We start from the raw sequence: 16253 nt of genomic DNA, 5'->3' as shown, positions 1-16253 counted from the left end.
TCAATCTCCTGAGAGCTCAGACTGGAGGAAGAGATTTCCAAACTGTTTATCTCCTCATACAGTGGTTCCTCAAGCCCCCCCCCCAGCCACTTGTAAATACTTTATTAAGCACCTACACATTAACCTGGGCACTATACAGAAACTCAAGCCTTCCCATAAGCAGATGCAGTTTGCTCAGGTAGCTTGTTAGGTCTGATATAATGAGAAAGTAAACAACTCTACCTTCATGGATGTATCTTTTTCATCAAGTGGTCTCAAGTAAACAGGCACAGGTAAATTCTTCATCTTGTTATCACCCTGGCCGCCGCCATTCACAATCTAGAAAGCAGGAGGGCAGTTATTTACATCACATAAAAGAAAATGCAGATTATTTCAATCACATTAAGTTATCCCAAGTATGCCTCTGTGCTTAATGGGTCTCACCAAGATGAGAATACTGAGCCATCTGAGAAAATAAATTCATACATCCACTCTTTTAATGTCACAAACCAGGAGAGATAAAGACTTCTTCCCATATAAATAAAAATGCATTTTTTCAACAAATAAATGCAGAAAAAAATGAAATAGTTAACACCACACATCTTACAAAGCAAGGAATACGGAATAATCAGAGGCAGTGACACACAGGGAAAAAGGAATAAATAAATAAGGTAATGTGTGCCTTGCAACCAATTAAAAAGTCTTATTATGCACAATGCTGGTTTTGATTTTAATTTTTCTTCTCTTCTATCACAACATATATGTTTCTGCAAACAGTGCGCACTGAACATTCCATTACAAGCCGCTTGAACATGAGGTCATCCCAGTCTTCCCACAGTTCAGTGGCTTTTTACAGCTAGAATTTTTTTCTCAGCAACAGTTTATCTTTAGCCAGGGGGGAAATGTTGACTTTTCATAAACAGTCTAATGAAGCCTGATTTGCCAGTATTTGAAAATGTGCTTTTATAAGTTACATACAATATAACAGCGATATTACTACCTATTATGCATACACGCACACTCATATGTACAGTAGTGTTATTAGGAGATTTTTCATAGAACCATAGCGAATCAGATTCATAGAGTCATAAAAGCCAGCATGGTGTAGTGGCTACACTGTTGGATTAGGATCTGAGAGACCCAGGTTTAAATCCCTACTTTGCCATGGAAACTCCCTGGATGACCTCAGGCCAGTCACTCTGAAACTCTGTGCGGCACATTTTTTGCTGGGACATTAAGCTATGTAAGAACATCAGAAGAGCCCTGCTGGATCAGACCAACAGTCCATCTAGTCCATCATCCTGTCTTACACAGTGGCCAACCAGTTCCTCTGGATGGCCAACAGCAGGGCATAGAAGCTGAAGCCGTCCCCTGATGTAGCCACCTGGCTCTGGGATTAAGAGGATTAGTGCCTCTGAATGTGGAGGCACTCCAGGGTTCATGTTTATGTTCGTTTCATGTTTACATTTCCCGATTACAAAAGGAATTGTGGTAATCTCAGAAAGGTAATATGGCAGCTCTACAAGATGACCACTTTGCAACTACTGCTCCTTATGCATCATAGAAAGTTTGTACTATTCTTGTAAATCTTCCCAAGTTTGTACTGCTCTTCACCATGCTTATTATATTTACATCCAGCTTTCTTACAAAATTGCAATTAAAACACAAACTATACAAATAACAGAGCAGGGTTTCCTCACGGGAGAAACAGGTGACAAGCAACACCGGCTGTCACCTCTAAGGGCCCTTTCCTTCCTGAAAGTACCAAGGGGGCTGGGGCGGCGATAACTGAAGTCCTCTTGCCAAGCCTCCTGCTGACCTGGCTGCTGTCACTACTGCTGCTTCATTCTAATATCCAGTATTTATCACCAATATACATCCCCCTGCCATGAGGCTCTGAAAATGGGGCTCAACCCAAAGAACCCCTTGCCACATGAGGTAAGGCAACTAAAGAGTAACTTGTGGAGAAGTCTTTTGGGTGGCGTCATTGCATTCATTACTCACTATGGAATTCAGTAATCAGTAATCAGACTCAAAGCCTGTCTCTGCACTCTTTGGGGAGAGGGTGGGGGAAAATGTGAAACTTTTCTTCATTTGGCCAGGTTTTTAAATATTCTTCATAACACTTTCAATGCATTTTAATTTTATGCAGTGCTATATGATGGTTTTATATATTGCTTTGGGTTAAACATTTTAGCCTAGTGCATTATTCCATGTAGCAATTCATGTAATACTACTTTAGGAATATCATTTCTGGCAATAAAATTCTCCACACAGATTTTCAACCATATTTTCTCCATTTAATTTTATGTGAAAAAGTGCCCCTTGTGACCTACCACATGAGCAGTGAGAGCTAGTGTAGCAGTTACACTGTTAGACTAGGATCTGGGAGACTCAGGTTCAAACCCCCAAACTGCCATAAAACTCACTGGGTGACTTTGGGCCAGTCAGTCTCTCTCAGCCTAACCTACCTCACAGGGTGGTTGTTATGAAGATCAAACTGAAGACAAGAGAATAATGAATGCTGCTCTGAACTGTACTGGACAGCTACAAAGAGGAACAGGGCACCACACTATCCAAGTGGGGTTTTATGATGCTTTGTCATGAGGTTAGTAGCTGAAGGACATCTTTAATCACCTCAGTGTAATACCTGTTTGTATTTCTGAGGAAGACTCCAACCAAAAGCTTGCACTCTGCCATCTTCCTTTTGAACATGTGCTTTCACTTGGCGGTATTGTTCCCTCTTCTGCTCTCTACGTGAGGCAAGACTGGCCTCAGTCCTGGGTAAAGGGAAACAGATACAAGTTGTGTTCCACACATTCTACTTGACTCAAATTCTCATTTGTTCAGATACAACCGGGGAAGGAGGATTTATATAGCTATGGCACAGGCAAAAAATGAGAACCTTTGAATTTAGAAGCTAAGTCTAAACGCCCTGAACACCATAACAACTGTGCTAGCTTCTGTGATATTCCTAGAACTATCTCTGAATTCTGTCGAAATGATTTATGGAAATTGTCCAAATAAGGCTTTCAAAGCATCATGTCTTCTCAATATTCTGGGTTGGATCCAGTGATCCATCAGCAGAAGGCACTGATGGCTATAAATCTTCCCAACTTTCCCCTCATCCCACCATTCACTAAGGGCTTTTAAAAACACTTGTGCTCTGCAAACCAGATAAAAGATGGACTTCTTGACACAGCATGACAATGGTTGGCAGTTCACATGCCTTAGCAGAGTTGGACCTTCACATCACAGACCGGATTTACTCTTTGATCTCTCAGATTCACAACCTGAAGTGCTTCTGGATCCATAGCTATACCTGGAGGCCCAGGATGTGATGATGGTCAGGCATGCCTTCTACCAATTTTGTTTGGAAACAGACACTGACACTAACTGGCAGTGATGATTCAGGCTTCTAGATGATTGAAATAAATCACTGTAAAGGAGGCTTTCCCCCCAAAACTACTATAATATATAGGACTGTATAAGCACAATACACTGGCACTTGCACAGCTATAATGGCATCCTCATCTTTTGGGGGGCAGAATTCAAGGTGGTGGTTATAACGGAAAGTTCTGATCCCACATGAAGAACCAGCATGATGTAGCAATTAGTGTGTACGATTGCAACCAGACCTAGGTGCAAATCACCACAGTGCCATGGAGCTCACTGACTGACCTTAGGGCAGTCACTCTGTCTAACCTACATCACAGGGTTGTTGGGAAGACAAAGCGGAGATGAGAGAACCAAGTACAATGCTCTCAACTACTCTGAGAAAGGACGTAAGAATATGAGAGAACATAACACAGTTTAGGCTCAGGATCACTTAGGGACCATCTCTTCCCATATACTTTATTAGGAATTTTCAGATCACTAGAAAAAGCAAATGGAAGAGAACCGGACTAGAAGCATTCGAAAGTTTGCAGGGGCGTTCAAAATTTCTAAACAACTTTTTAGAACCTCACAAAATGGTATGGCTTGTTTAGGCAAGTATTTCAGCAAAGAATGGAATGTGTTGAATAGGGGTGGGAAGGAGACATGTTCCTCTCCATCGTAACTACACCCACAAAGTACCAGCATAACTTGCACAAATGTCAAACACAATTAATACCAAAGACTAAATTATTTTAGGGACACACAGTGTTTTCCTATTTAAAGACCAACATCCATTGACTGCTTGCAACCTCATCTTAACAAAAGTACTACCCAAACAAGACAAAAAAATGTATATGCTATGAATGGAAACACTGTCAACGAAAAGAAAAAGATTACACAGAAGGGCCCTGAAGAATTTTGACATAAGTTACAACACACTCAAGTAGCACAGTACTGGATTGTAGTGCACTCTGTCTGGGAGTCATGACATCAAAAATGTTTGCAAATCCAGGTTGTTTCAAGCAAGGGTATGCCATAAGCAACCATTAACTACACAAAACAAATATGACAGCAACGTCTCAACAACCTACCTGCTGACATTTGACTAACAGTGATTACTGATATTTATTTCTGGTAAGTTGCAGCAGTCTGCCACAGGTATTGATACCTTCTCTACTCTTACCACAAGCACAAAGAATGGTACCTCTGATTGATTAAATTTATTTTACAACTACAAGATTGGCAAGTTGCTATTTATCATCAACATAACAGTACAAGCAAAATAGGGCTTACTCTTCACTGAGGAAGTCAAAGGCTTTTGATTTGTCACCAGGTAGCTGAGATAAAGTGCTGCTTCTTTTCTTGACTGATGGAGTAATGTGAGAGGTTGGAGCATTGTATTTAACATTTACTGGTGGTTCTGGTTTCTTAGCAGTAGTGCCCGAGGAGCTGAAAAGCCTGCTAAAACTGGGAGATGGGGGAGCAGAAACAGACATATCCATAAATACACCTAACAGATAGTCTTGTTGGGCATAGTTTCTTATATACATAAGACACTCCACACAATGTCCAATTCAAAGCAATCAGTAAGGATGAAAAGAAGGAAAGAAATTAGTCCAAACACAGCAGCCATTAACTACCCAGCACAGCTCACACTCTCAGAGAAAGACAGGTTGCTTACCTGCAACTGATGATCTTGTAGTGGTCATCTATGCATTCACACTGACGGGTTAGGCGCCTGCGCTGGCTCCGATCCAGGAAACTTCTAGCAAGCTCAAAACGGGTCTGGAGCCCCTCCTCCCGGCATGCACAGGAACACCAACCACGCATGCCCAGAGAGTGGGGCTCCAGTATCCTGCCAGTTCCTTCTGACTGCTGCCAACCCTCAGGAAAGACAATAAGTTGAAGGCTGACAGCAGTGGGGTGGGTGGTGCAAATGCACAGAATACCACTCAAAGATCATCAGTTACAGGTAAGCAACCTGTTTATCTTCGTCGTGGTCTCTGTGCATCACACCCATGGGAGATTAACAAGCTTGCGCCTACCTGGAGGAGGATGCTGGTAACATCTCAGGAAACCACAGGTTGCAGAATCGAACGTCCCATACTGGTACAACGTTGAGCCCGAACATCCACCACATAATGTCTCATGAATGTGTTTGTAGTAGCCCACGAGGCCGATTGACATATATCTTGTAGGGGCGCCCCTCTGAGAAAGGCTGTAAAGTTGATATTGCTTGGGCAGAGTGGGCTCCAGGCTGAATAGGCAAAGGCCTCTTGTCCAGAAAATAGCAAAACTTTATAGTCCCTACAATCCATTTAGATCATCTCTGCATCAAGATTTTATGTCCCACGGTATGAGCGGCATAAGACACAAAGATATGGGGATCCTTGTGAAACCTATGGGTCCTGTCCAGATAGAACAAGAGCGCCCGCTTAACATCTAGGGTGTGCCCGAAATGCTTGATCTCTGTTTTAGGATTTGGATAAAAGTCAGGTAGGACAACTTGTCTATTCAGGAGGAATTCTGCGACCACCTTTAGCAGGAAAAAAATGTCCGGAGTCAAGGTTACACCATCTGGCAGGAAGTTTAAATATGGAGCATCATGGCGGAAGGCTAGAAGGTTGCTCACTCTGCCAGCAGCTGTAACTGCTACTAAGAATGCTGTTTTCCAGGATAAAAACTTCAACTCACAGGTAGCCATGGGTTCGAAGGGTTTACAGGTAAGCCTGCATAGCACCATGGGCAAATCCTAGGCTTGCACTGGTAGTTTAACCAGTGGGTAAAACGGTAGCAGATCCTTCAAAAATCTTTTAGAATCAGGGTGAACAAAAGACTGAAGTATTGTCCAGTCATTGATGGAAAGCGGATATCGCTGCCAGGTAGACTCTGAGTTAAGAGTGGCTGAGGCCTGCATCTGCAAATGAAAGAAGTCAAAGATGCAATGCCGTCTGACACTGATGGGGTCTCCCTTGTACAGTCTGAGGAATGCAAGTAACTTCGGCCATTTATAAGCATGTGAAGAATGAGTAGACAGTTTCCTGCTATTTAAAAGGACAGTCTCTACCCTGTCAGAGAAGACTCACTGAGTATTCTCCAGGCTGTTAACTTGAGGTGTGACACGTTGTGATACAGGACCTGTCCCTCCGATGTTAGGAGAAGGTCTGACACACAGGGGAAGTGGAGGATGGTCCTGTTGGAGAAGTGAAGCAGTAAAAGGAACCATGGTTGACACGGCCCACCAAGGAGTCACTAGAATACAGTCTGGTTTGTGCCGCAAGATCTTGTTCAGCACCCTTGTCAGGAGAGGAATTGGGGGGGAAAGAAATAGCAATTTCCCTGTCCAGGGAAGCAAGAGCTCTTCCCTCAGAAAGAGAGCATTCGTTCCCCCTCTGTAGAAGAACTGAGGACATTTGGAGTTCTGGCGTGTTGCAAAGACATCTATTTGTGGGTGGCCCCATTGCCGGAAAATGGGTTGCAGATACTTCCAGTTCAGTTTCCATTTGTGCAATTGTGTGTGTGTGTCCCCCCCTGCTGAGGGCATCTGTCTACATGTTCTGGGCACCTGGAAGATGAGTTGCTGATATCCAAATGTCGTGTTCCAGACACCATTTCCACAGAGTCAGAGTCAAGTGACAAAGATGGCGTGAAACAGTGCCCCCCAGTCTGTTTATATAGGCGAGGGCAGTTGTATTGTCTGTCAGGATCACAACTGTTCAGCCCTTGATCAATAGTAGGAAGGACTGTAGGGCATACCAAATTGCCATGAGTTCTAAAAAAATTATGTGGGAACTCCTCAGGTGTGCCTTCCACTGAGCTCCCACACACAGGCCATTCAGATGTGCCTCCCAACTCCACATTGACACATCTGTGGTGATGGTGACCACCGGCGTAAGAGGATGAAAGGGAGCGCCCATTGTCAAACTGGAGACATATTCCCACCATACGAGAGAACACCTCACATCCCCCGGTATCTGAAGTTGCTAGGTTTGGGGGTGTTGGGTGGGTTTGAAGGTTTGGACTGACAGCATTTGGTTATATTGCTGGCAAGATGTCAGTGAGTCATGAGCTGATGTATCAGATCATGCTGATCTAATCTGATAGTCAGGTGACTGAGATTGAATCAGATTTCTGGAACAGTCACCATGACTCAGCTATTGTGAATATTGTAACCTGATTGGTTGATGTAAATATATATTGCAGCTTGTTCATTGCTGTCTATCTCTGATTTGTGATCAACTGTATGCGTAGCACTTTGTCACTCTGTATAGTGAATTTGCTACTGAAAGTCTGTGTGACTATCTCCAGTGTTCAGTGTAAATACATGTAAATACTCTCTATATAGAAACAGAGACTCTGCTATTATTTCGGCATTCTCCTGCCCTCAGCCCCCTCCCGGGGCTCTACTTGTAGGGAGAGGTGGGATGGGGGGAGGGGAGTATCCACTCATTCCCCCCCAAGTGCCCATGCACAATCCCCGATGACCGGCAGTTGCTCACCACAGGTCCTCTAGGGTAATCCTCCCGGCTGCGTCATTCTCCGCACCAAGTCCTCTACACTCAGAAACTTCTCTCTTGGCAGTTCCCCCAATGCCTTCGCAAACTCCCTGCTCTCCTCTCCTGGATGCAGGGAGGCAGAGGAGGACTCTCCAGCCCGAAGGGGAAGAGTCCTGAGGGAGTCTGTGAACTGGGTCGCACCCACCAGAGGTCTCCCTGTGCCGCTGGCCTGCCTTGAATGCTGCCAATCGTGACTCAATCAAGGTTTCCTTCCCCAGGACTGTTTTTTGTTGCTGCCAGCTGCAGCCCAACATGGTCCGCCAGGGCCTTTGCTGGATCTTTGCTCTCCAGAGCTGAGTTCCATCCTGATGCGTTGGCAGGGCCTGTAAGATGGGGAAGCCCAGGGGATAGGCCCCTCCCCCAGCTGGATCAATCAATGAGACCGGCCTTGCGTGAGGAGAAGCCTAATCCCATAAGGAAGGACTGTCCCACTCACTGGACCACCAGAGAACAAAAGGTCTTCCGACAGGGAAATACGCAGGTCCTTGGCCACCTCTTGGTTTGGAGATGGGCCTGAGGGAGTAGCCAGGACCCCCTATCCATCCCCATCAAATTCATTCGCCAAAGAGTGAGACAAATCCTCAGCCCCTGACATATTAGGCAGGGATGGGTTGACTTGCATCAGGTGGGACGGAGGCTGTGATGGCCCTGCCAGGGTTGAAGTTGTCAGTACCAATGGATTCAGTCTGGAGTCATGGAGAACAGGGGGAACCATCAGCGTCGAGGGTTTGGCAGATACAGGTGGCAACACAGGCGTCGAGGGAGGACGGTCCCTGGTAGGGGAGCATGAACGGCAGAAAGCGACTGATTGTTGGTCCCAATCCACCTGCCTTCCTGGATTCAGCCACGGCAGCACCAAAGTTAGCAGGAAGGCACCATAGAAGTATTGCAGTTGCCTCTGATCCCACGGTACCATCATGGAAGACGGCGGTAGAGCAAAGGTAGCCTGCAATTGATTGTGAGGGGATCAGTCCTGAAGCCTCAGGGATGAGCTGCTATGACAGGAGGCTGAGCATTCCAGCCTATGTTTAAAACAGTGTCAGTGACTGATCCCAATCGGGATCTAGAGCAGTCAGAGGCCGAGGAGTGGGAGCTCTGGAGGGGCATTACTTGGTGAGGCAGTACCTATTCGACATCAGGGATCACTCGGTGCCAATCGATCCACCATGGAACCCAACTGTCGAATCGGTGAGCCCAGTAACATAATTGGTGGTATTGCTGGGACACTGGTCAGGTTCGGTGAAACAGAGTGGGTGAGGGGAGCAGCTGTTGGTGCGTCAGAGCCCACTGCAGCACTCACCACAGTATGGTTCGGGTCAGCTTTAACGTGTTTGTGTTTAACCTTAGTTAAACCCAGAGGTCATTTCGGGGGGGAACGCGGGGAAACACAGTTTCCCTGGGTGAGGTGCAGGGGGGCGGGGCACATGACGAAGCCTCGCCCCCTGCTTCCGGCCGCCCCGCTTCCAGCCCTCATTCAGCCAGGAGGAGGCAGGAGAAGAGGGAGGGTAAGTTGCTTCCTCCCCGCCTCTCGCCACCCCTGCCTGCCTGGGGCCAGGGAGGGCCTTGGCGGGGCTTCCTCGCACTCCCGCTGGCCTTGCAGGTCCACCGCCGGGCCCCTGATGTCAGGGGGTGTGGCATATGCTAATGAGTTCCCCTAGCTCTTTTTCTACGAAATGACCCCTGGTTAAACCCTTGCCATCCTTCATTTTCTTAGAAGACAGTGTCAATGCAGTCAATGCAGCAGTCGGTCCCAGAGGCCATGATGTCAAAGACCTGCTAATGGAGGCAGTAGCCGCCAAAACATCAAACGATCGGGGTCACTCCTTCGGCGTCAATCGAGGGCAATCCATCAGTGCTCAGTGGGGGCGATCAAAGTCGATTTCTGAGTCACTTCAAGCTGAGTGGAGGCCATCAGCTTGGGTTGGAGAGCTGACTCCAGGAGGGCCGCTTGGAGTCTTGCTGCTCTGTTTTTAGGTGTCTGGTTCGAGAATTTCACACAGTGGACGCAGGTGCCAGTCCTATGCACCTCTCCCAGACAGAGTAGACACAGGGAATGACCGTCTGGCAGAGCAAGCTTGGACTCGCACTGGGTGCAGCGTTTAAAGAACCCCCAACAATCTGCCATAGACAAAAAGACAGATCTGAAAGAAATATGGGGGGGGGGGATCCAACAGCGTCGGAGATGGCAAAAAACTAAGGGGGGGGGAATTAGGTCAATAATAAAAACAAAAAAGGAGAAAAAGAGAGAAAATGAGCTAAAGGGTAAGAGACGACTCTAAAGAAAATAACTTTCCCTCACAATAAGAAGTTCCCAAACCAAAGCAGATCGACTGATCAGTGTGGCAGTGAGAAGAGAACTGGCAGGATACTGTAGCCCCACCCTCTGGGCATGCGTGGTTGGAGTTCCTGTGCATGCTGGGAGGAGGGGCTCCAGTCCTGTTCTGAGCTTGCTAGAAGTTTCCCGTATTGGAGCCGGCACAGGAGCCTAACCTGTCAGTGTGATGCACAGGAACCACAATGAAGATCTGGCAGCTATTTAAGCACTCATAACACTCATTGAAATGATCCCATGCATTTCCAAACTAAAAATAGAGAAGAATGGACATTTATATGCAGGGGCTGGAGAATGCCCAGATGTCTAAAAAGATGGTGCAAAGACACCTACTAGAATTATATGCAAACCACACAAAAAAGCACCTCCAGTTTATTTCAATATTCACAGAACAGCAGCTACTAAGCTCTGACCTGCTATATAAGGACACTGCTTCCTATTTGTTAAAACCCTGACACAATCAGATTATGGCAACTGCATTTCTCTGCCACGTGCACAATCAACATTGTAAGATGCATCTTACAATACAATTTGTCCTTAAGATCAGTCTTACCCAGTTGGCATACTAGATAGCAAAAAAATAAAATAGATTTGTGTTTTAGTCCCTTAGCTTCTAAAGAAACAAAAAGACCAATTATATATGTATTTTAGAACAAAATACTTGTTTATTTTGAGACTTACAATTGCCAAAGGCTTGATCTCTTCTTCTCCTGCATGGCTGGATTTTCTCTTGATGCCCTGAAGAAAAAGAACCATGAGCTAATTCTTTAAGCAGGAAGAAAAATGACCACCTAGAATGGTCTGCGTTGTGTCAGAGAAACCAGTGTCTTAGGCTTGATTGCAAAACAACATGCTATCAAACAGAGATAGATGACTTTAATAAAAGAACAAGATACTTCATTTTTTAAATTAAACCAGAATACTAAGACAGAAATGTAAAATCACTGCATTTGCACATGAAGATAGTTTGTTATTTAACAAAACCACTATTTAGAGAAACCTGAAGAGCATTGACTGTATATTCTAATACAGCTTTTGTGGAAACACAGACGTAAGAAACTGTCTGTTCAGCCAGGACTAGAAAGAAAACCCTGCTACAGAAAATTTCGATCCAAGCAATTTTTTAAAAAATTACTAGCCTACTTAAGGCAAGAAAAGCTACAGGGCTTGGGAAGGAGGAGCACAAAAAATTAAGGGAGCAATTCCAGAAACATGAAACAGCAACCTACATGTAATGAGGACAAACTATGTTGTTGCTTTTTAAAAATAACATTTTCTTGCAAACAGCTGGGACATTATGAAATCTAAAGGTATTAAAATTGCCCAAAGCTATTGTCTCTGGCATGAAAGTCCAACATTAGACCACCTGTACATTATCAAGTACCCTAGCGAGTAGTATTTAAAACATGAGCAGGTATATCAGCGATTTTAAGAGCATTTTAATATCAATATAAGCAGCCATAAAAAGGACACAACTCCTAGAACTCTATTTGTCTTTTTGATCACTTCCCATTCCAAAAAAGCCTCCGACATTAATATCTACTCATTTTTTAGTAAATTCCTTAAGGGATAAACAAAGCTAAAGGGGTACCCTGCATCATAAGATCAGTCTAGTTAGAATGAATAAAAGGAAGTACTTCTTCACCCAAAGAGTGATTAACACATGGAATTCATTGCCACAGGAGGTGGTGGCAGCTACAAGCATGGAGGGAATTGGATAAACATCAGTGGCTATTAGCCACCAGGTATAGAAAGGAACTCTTGGTCTAGTGCAAGTGATGCTCTGTATTCTTGGTGCGGGTGGGAGGCAACAGTGGGAGGGCTTCTAGTGCCCTGGTCCCACTGGTGGACCTCCTGATGGCACCTGGTATTTCTGGTCACTGTGTGACAGAGTGCTGGACTGGATGGGCCATTGGTCTAATCCAACACTGGCTTATGTTCTTATGTTCACAGGAGTGATATTGTAAAAGCAGTAAATGGCCAAAACAGTGACAGGGTTTGATGTAGATGGTTAAGGCTCCCATAAGAATATTTAGAATTTTAGTGAGAACAGCAAGTACCCAACATAATGGGCTGCAGAAGGCATACTAAACGCATATACAGGGAAAGGAAAAACAAATTCTTTGCAGCATGTGACTGCAGATTTGACTGATGCAGAACAATCCTAGTTAGTCAGAACAGAAAAAAATTCTTCTGTAGTCACTAGCTAGAACTAAAAATGTTGTAATGACACTGGGCCATTAGATGGCAGCAAAATGTGATGTTAATCATGGGAGTGCCAAGGGAAGGACCAAGCCAGACACAACTGCAGCAGAGATGTGTGTTGAAAACACAGATCAGTAGAAGAAAGGTGGGGTTTACTGTTGATAACAATAGGCTGTGCAGGCTATGAACACACACACACAAACACCCCATGCAGACATGCTCTTTCCTTCCCTGCAATCTGCCCCCTCCCCTTCCCTTGCAGGTGTTTGTTTTCCTCTGTCAAGCTCTGATACACAAAATAGAGAAAAGTACTTGAAGAGTAGAACTGCAGGGAGGTGAACAGTAGACGGAGGGAAAAGTTATGTACACACAAACACAGATACAGACACACACACACGTCCATCATAGGCTGATCTTTCACTGTGAAAAAGAAGTTCATGATAAAAGACTGTGGCTCAGACAAAACCAACGCTCCAGCCTGGCATATTCAGCAATAATTCTGACACCAGCATGTTGTAAACTGGGCCAGCATGATGTAAACTGGGCCAGCCTGGAAGCAATCTGACACACATGACAAAGCTTGCCTTTACGCATCAACATCCCTCAGCTCCAGGGAAAAGGAAGAGAACCTGCTAAATGAGGGATCTCTCTCAACACAGCCTTAACAAAGTGACAGAAGCCATCACTCTGACCCCTTCCTCGCAACTTGGGTTGCCTTATCAGGAAACAGACATCTGTATGCCACGACACATCTCTATTTCTTCTGGGATTTTTTAATATACCCCCCCCCTCCAGTCAACAGTGACAGTTTTCCCACAATGGAGAGTGGGGATCCTCAAGAATCCTGTTTTTTAAAATGGGGTATATGCGTCAAACCTTTCTTTTAAGCACTGGAAGATACAGGTTTTGCTATCATGCAGCATCTAATAAGACAATTACCACATTTCCCTCTCTTACCTATTGGTAGCTTATGGTGGCCTAAAAAAATTAGAAATATAGAATTCAGAGGTCTCATGTTATGGATGATACAGCTGGATGATACAAACAATTTTAGTCTTACTGTGGATGGATAGTTAATCTACTTGTTCACAATGCAATGGGCTATTAGACAGATTTCAAAGTAACTCAACTCTCTCTCTCTAAAGCCACAAAGAGCAACTACTAACTCAAGGATCTACTGGGAACTAACCACTCTCATCACACCCCAAAACAAAGTTTCTCTACTTGCCGTATCATCTCAGTCCATCGCACTGCTTCTTGAAGCTCCATCAGCCTCTCTTTATATTGATTTCTTTCCATCAGGACACGTGCCATCTCAACCCGAGTGAATCGTTTCCTCTGAGCAGTAGGAATATCACTCTGTTGCATACCAGGGAGGGGATGATGGTCAAGGAGAGAAGAACAAAAATGCCAACAAAAGGAAAAGAAAGGATTATAGGGTTTTTTTAATTATTTCTTGGCTCCAATACCTCTGAATTACAGAATGGCAGCATAGCAAATTCAAAATGATTCAGGTGCTGTTATGGCTAAGCCTAACATGCAGTAGTGGCTTGGAAGAAACAATGGCAGCAAATGGAAGCTTCTGAAAGGCCCCTGCCACACGGCAGGGGAAAAGCCTCTTAAGGCGCGGCTTTTAAAAGCCGCGCCAACATTGAGGCGCCGCGGCGGGATCCCACGGATCCCCTGGCCGCGGCGCCTTTTCTCCCCGGCGCGATCAAACGCCGGGGAGAAAACACGGCCCGAACGGGAGCCGGCCGAACTGCGCATGTTCGGGCATGCGCAGTTCGGATCCGGGCCGGGGTTGAGCCGGCGCAAGGAAGCGCCGGCGATCAAACGCCCCGGTTGCCACGCCGCTTTCCTTTAAACCACCTAGATAGGTGGTTTAGTTTGGCGCGGCTTATCCCGGGAAAGGGACAGTTCGGCCACGGAAGCAAGACGCTTCCCAGATGTGGTGGTGTGATCGCGCCGGTTTGATCCGGCCCCGAACTGTCCCGCTCCCGGACCAAATAGCCACGTGTGAACGGGACCTAAATAAACAAAAAAGGCAGATATTTTTAGAACACCCCCTACCCAAAAAATCCTCGTCCCATTGTAATCCAGTTGCAAACTATGATCCAGTAAACTAATCCAGTTGCAAACTATGCCCAGTAAACAAAGGAGAAGCACACAGCCCATAGTAAATACACACTTCTCCACAATATTTCCATGGAAAAGTTATAACATTTGGCAGTATTACATAGAGCAGAAAAGAAAAAAAAGATTAGATAAAAGGTCAATTCAATTACATACATCATCCTCTTCCTTTGCTTTTTGCCTTGCTTCTTCTGCTTCTGCTCGGGCTCTAAAGAAATGCAAGAGGTACCAATTACATTAACCCAAATGTCTTTTATGGTCCTCTCTGCCACAATACACATGGAGTGCATTACACTCACTTTCTAAGTTCCTCCTCCAATTCCTTGTTCTTCTCTTCAAGCTTTTGTTTGGCTAGTTTGACAGCTTCCAACTCTCCTTTTAGTACATCTTTCTCACAAGATAGTTCATCCACTTTTGCAATTAAGTCATTCTTCACCACATTCAAGGCATTTCTAAACAGCAAAGATATTTGCCACAGGTCATTTTAAGCAGTGTCACACAGCAACACAAATAATGCTTGACTACTGTATTTCACTCTTGCCATAGGAATGTATGCAATAAAGAGTTACCCCTCCCTTCTGAGAACAGTTCCAATTCATCAGGATCTGCGATACTATGATACTCTAAGTGCACTCTTAATTTCTTGTAATCATTTTGCTGAATGAAGCCCAAGTAATTTATATATTTGAACAAAAAGTGGATATGGTTAAGAGTTGTAAAATCCGCAGTTCAAGCCTTAGTTTACCCACAAGTACAGAACCACCTCTCAGTCCCAGCTGTAAGAACTGAGATTGTTCCAAAGACTTCATGTGCGCTCTTAGAAAGCCTTATGCAAGTGCCCAGTATTATAATATTGAGACAGGTTCTGTTTCTTTCACCACAGACATTTTTAGTTACATGCACAAAACAAAAATTTAAATGTTGTTTTTTATTTTTTTGCACAGCATAATCTGCCACCCTAGATGAGGAAAAAAGTCCCTCTAATCCTCCTAGAACTAACACCGAAAGAAGATGTCCTCCTTATCATAGGGGACTGGAATGCTAAAGTAGGTGGTCAAAAGGTAACCAGAATAACAGACAAGTTTGGCCTCGGAGAACAAAATGAAGCAGGGCAAAAGCTAACAGAGTTTTGTCAAGAGAACACCCTCTTCCAACAACCTAAGAGGCGACTCTACACATGGACATCACCGGATGGGCAACACCAAAATCAGATTGACTATATAATTTGCAGTCAAAGATGGAGAAGCTCTATCCAGTCAATAAAAACAAGACCTGGAGCTGACTGTGGCTCAGATCATGAGCTACTCATTGCAAAAGTCAGACTTAAACTAAAGAAAGTTGGGGAAACCGCTAGGCCATTCAGATTTGACCTAGATCAGATCCCTGATGAATATACAGTGGAGGTGAAGAATAGGTTTAAGGGACTAGATTTGATAGAGTGCCTGAAGAACTATGGACAGAGGTTCGTGACACTGTACAGGAGGCAGCAATCGCCACCATCTCAAAGAAAAAGAAATGCAAGAAAGCAAAGTGGCTGTCTGATGAGGCTTAACAAATAGCAGAGGAAAGAAGGAAAGTGAAAGGCAAAGGTGAAAAAAAAGATTTACCCAACTGAATGCAGATTTCCAGAGAACAGCAAGGAGATATGCTTTCCTGAATGAACAAGAACA

General features: G+C 44.6%; 1 protein-coding gene across 11 annotated transcripts in view; it reads right to left on the bottom strand.

Annotated features, from left to right (window-relative positions):
* Positions 1–16253, bottom strand: part of SPAG9 (sperm associated antigen 9) — a 132568-nt gene that overhangs the window by 33247 nt on the left and 83068 nt on the right. For 6 of the 11 annotated variants that reach the window (XM_015420372.1, XM_015420378.1, XM_015420375.1 and 3 more), the window contains 8 exons: positions 14883–15035; positions 14740–14791; positions 13679–13809; positions 10927–10983; positions 10799–10810; positions 4651–4824; positions 2630–2759; positions 223–318 (listed from right to left, as the gene is read on the bottom strand). In XM_015420372.1, the coding sequence (XP_015275858.1) occupies positions 223–318; positions 2630–2759; positions 4651–4824; positions 10799–10810; positions 10927–10983; positions 13679–13809; positions 14740–14791; positions 14883–15035 (805 nt within the window). The remainder of the gene's footprint in view (positions 1–222; positions 319–2629; positions 2760–4650; positions 4825–10798; positions 10811–10926; positions 10984–13678; positions 13810–14739; positions 14792–14882; positions 15036–16253) is intronic. The other 5 variants (XM_015420374.1, XM_015420376.1, XM_015420382.1 and 2 more) reach the window with 1 other exon arrangement.

The sequence above is a fragment of the Gekko japonicus genome, unplaced genomic scaffold, assembly GCF_001447785.1.
Source record: "Gekko japonicus isolate JY-2015 unplaced genomic scaffold, Gekko_japonicus_V1.1 scaffold360, whole genome shotgun sequence".
Taxonomy (NCBI): domain Eukaryota; kingdom Metazoa; phylum Chordata; class Lepidosauria; order Squamata; family Gekkonidae; genus Gekko; species Gekko japonicus.
Note: the sequence above shows the minus strand (reverse complement) of the source record. Positions and strands in the feature narration are given on the sequence as shown.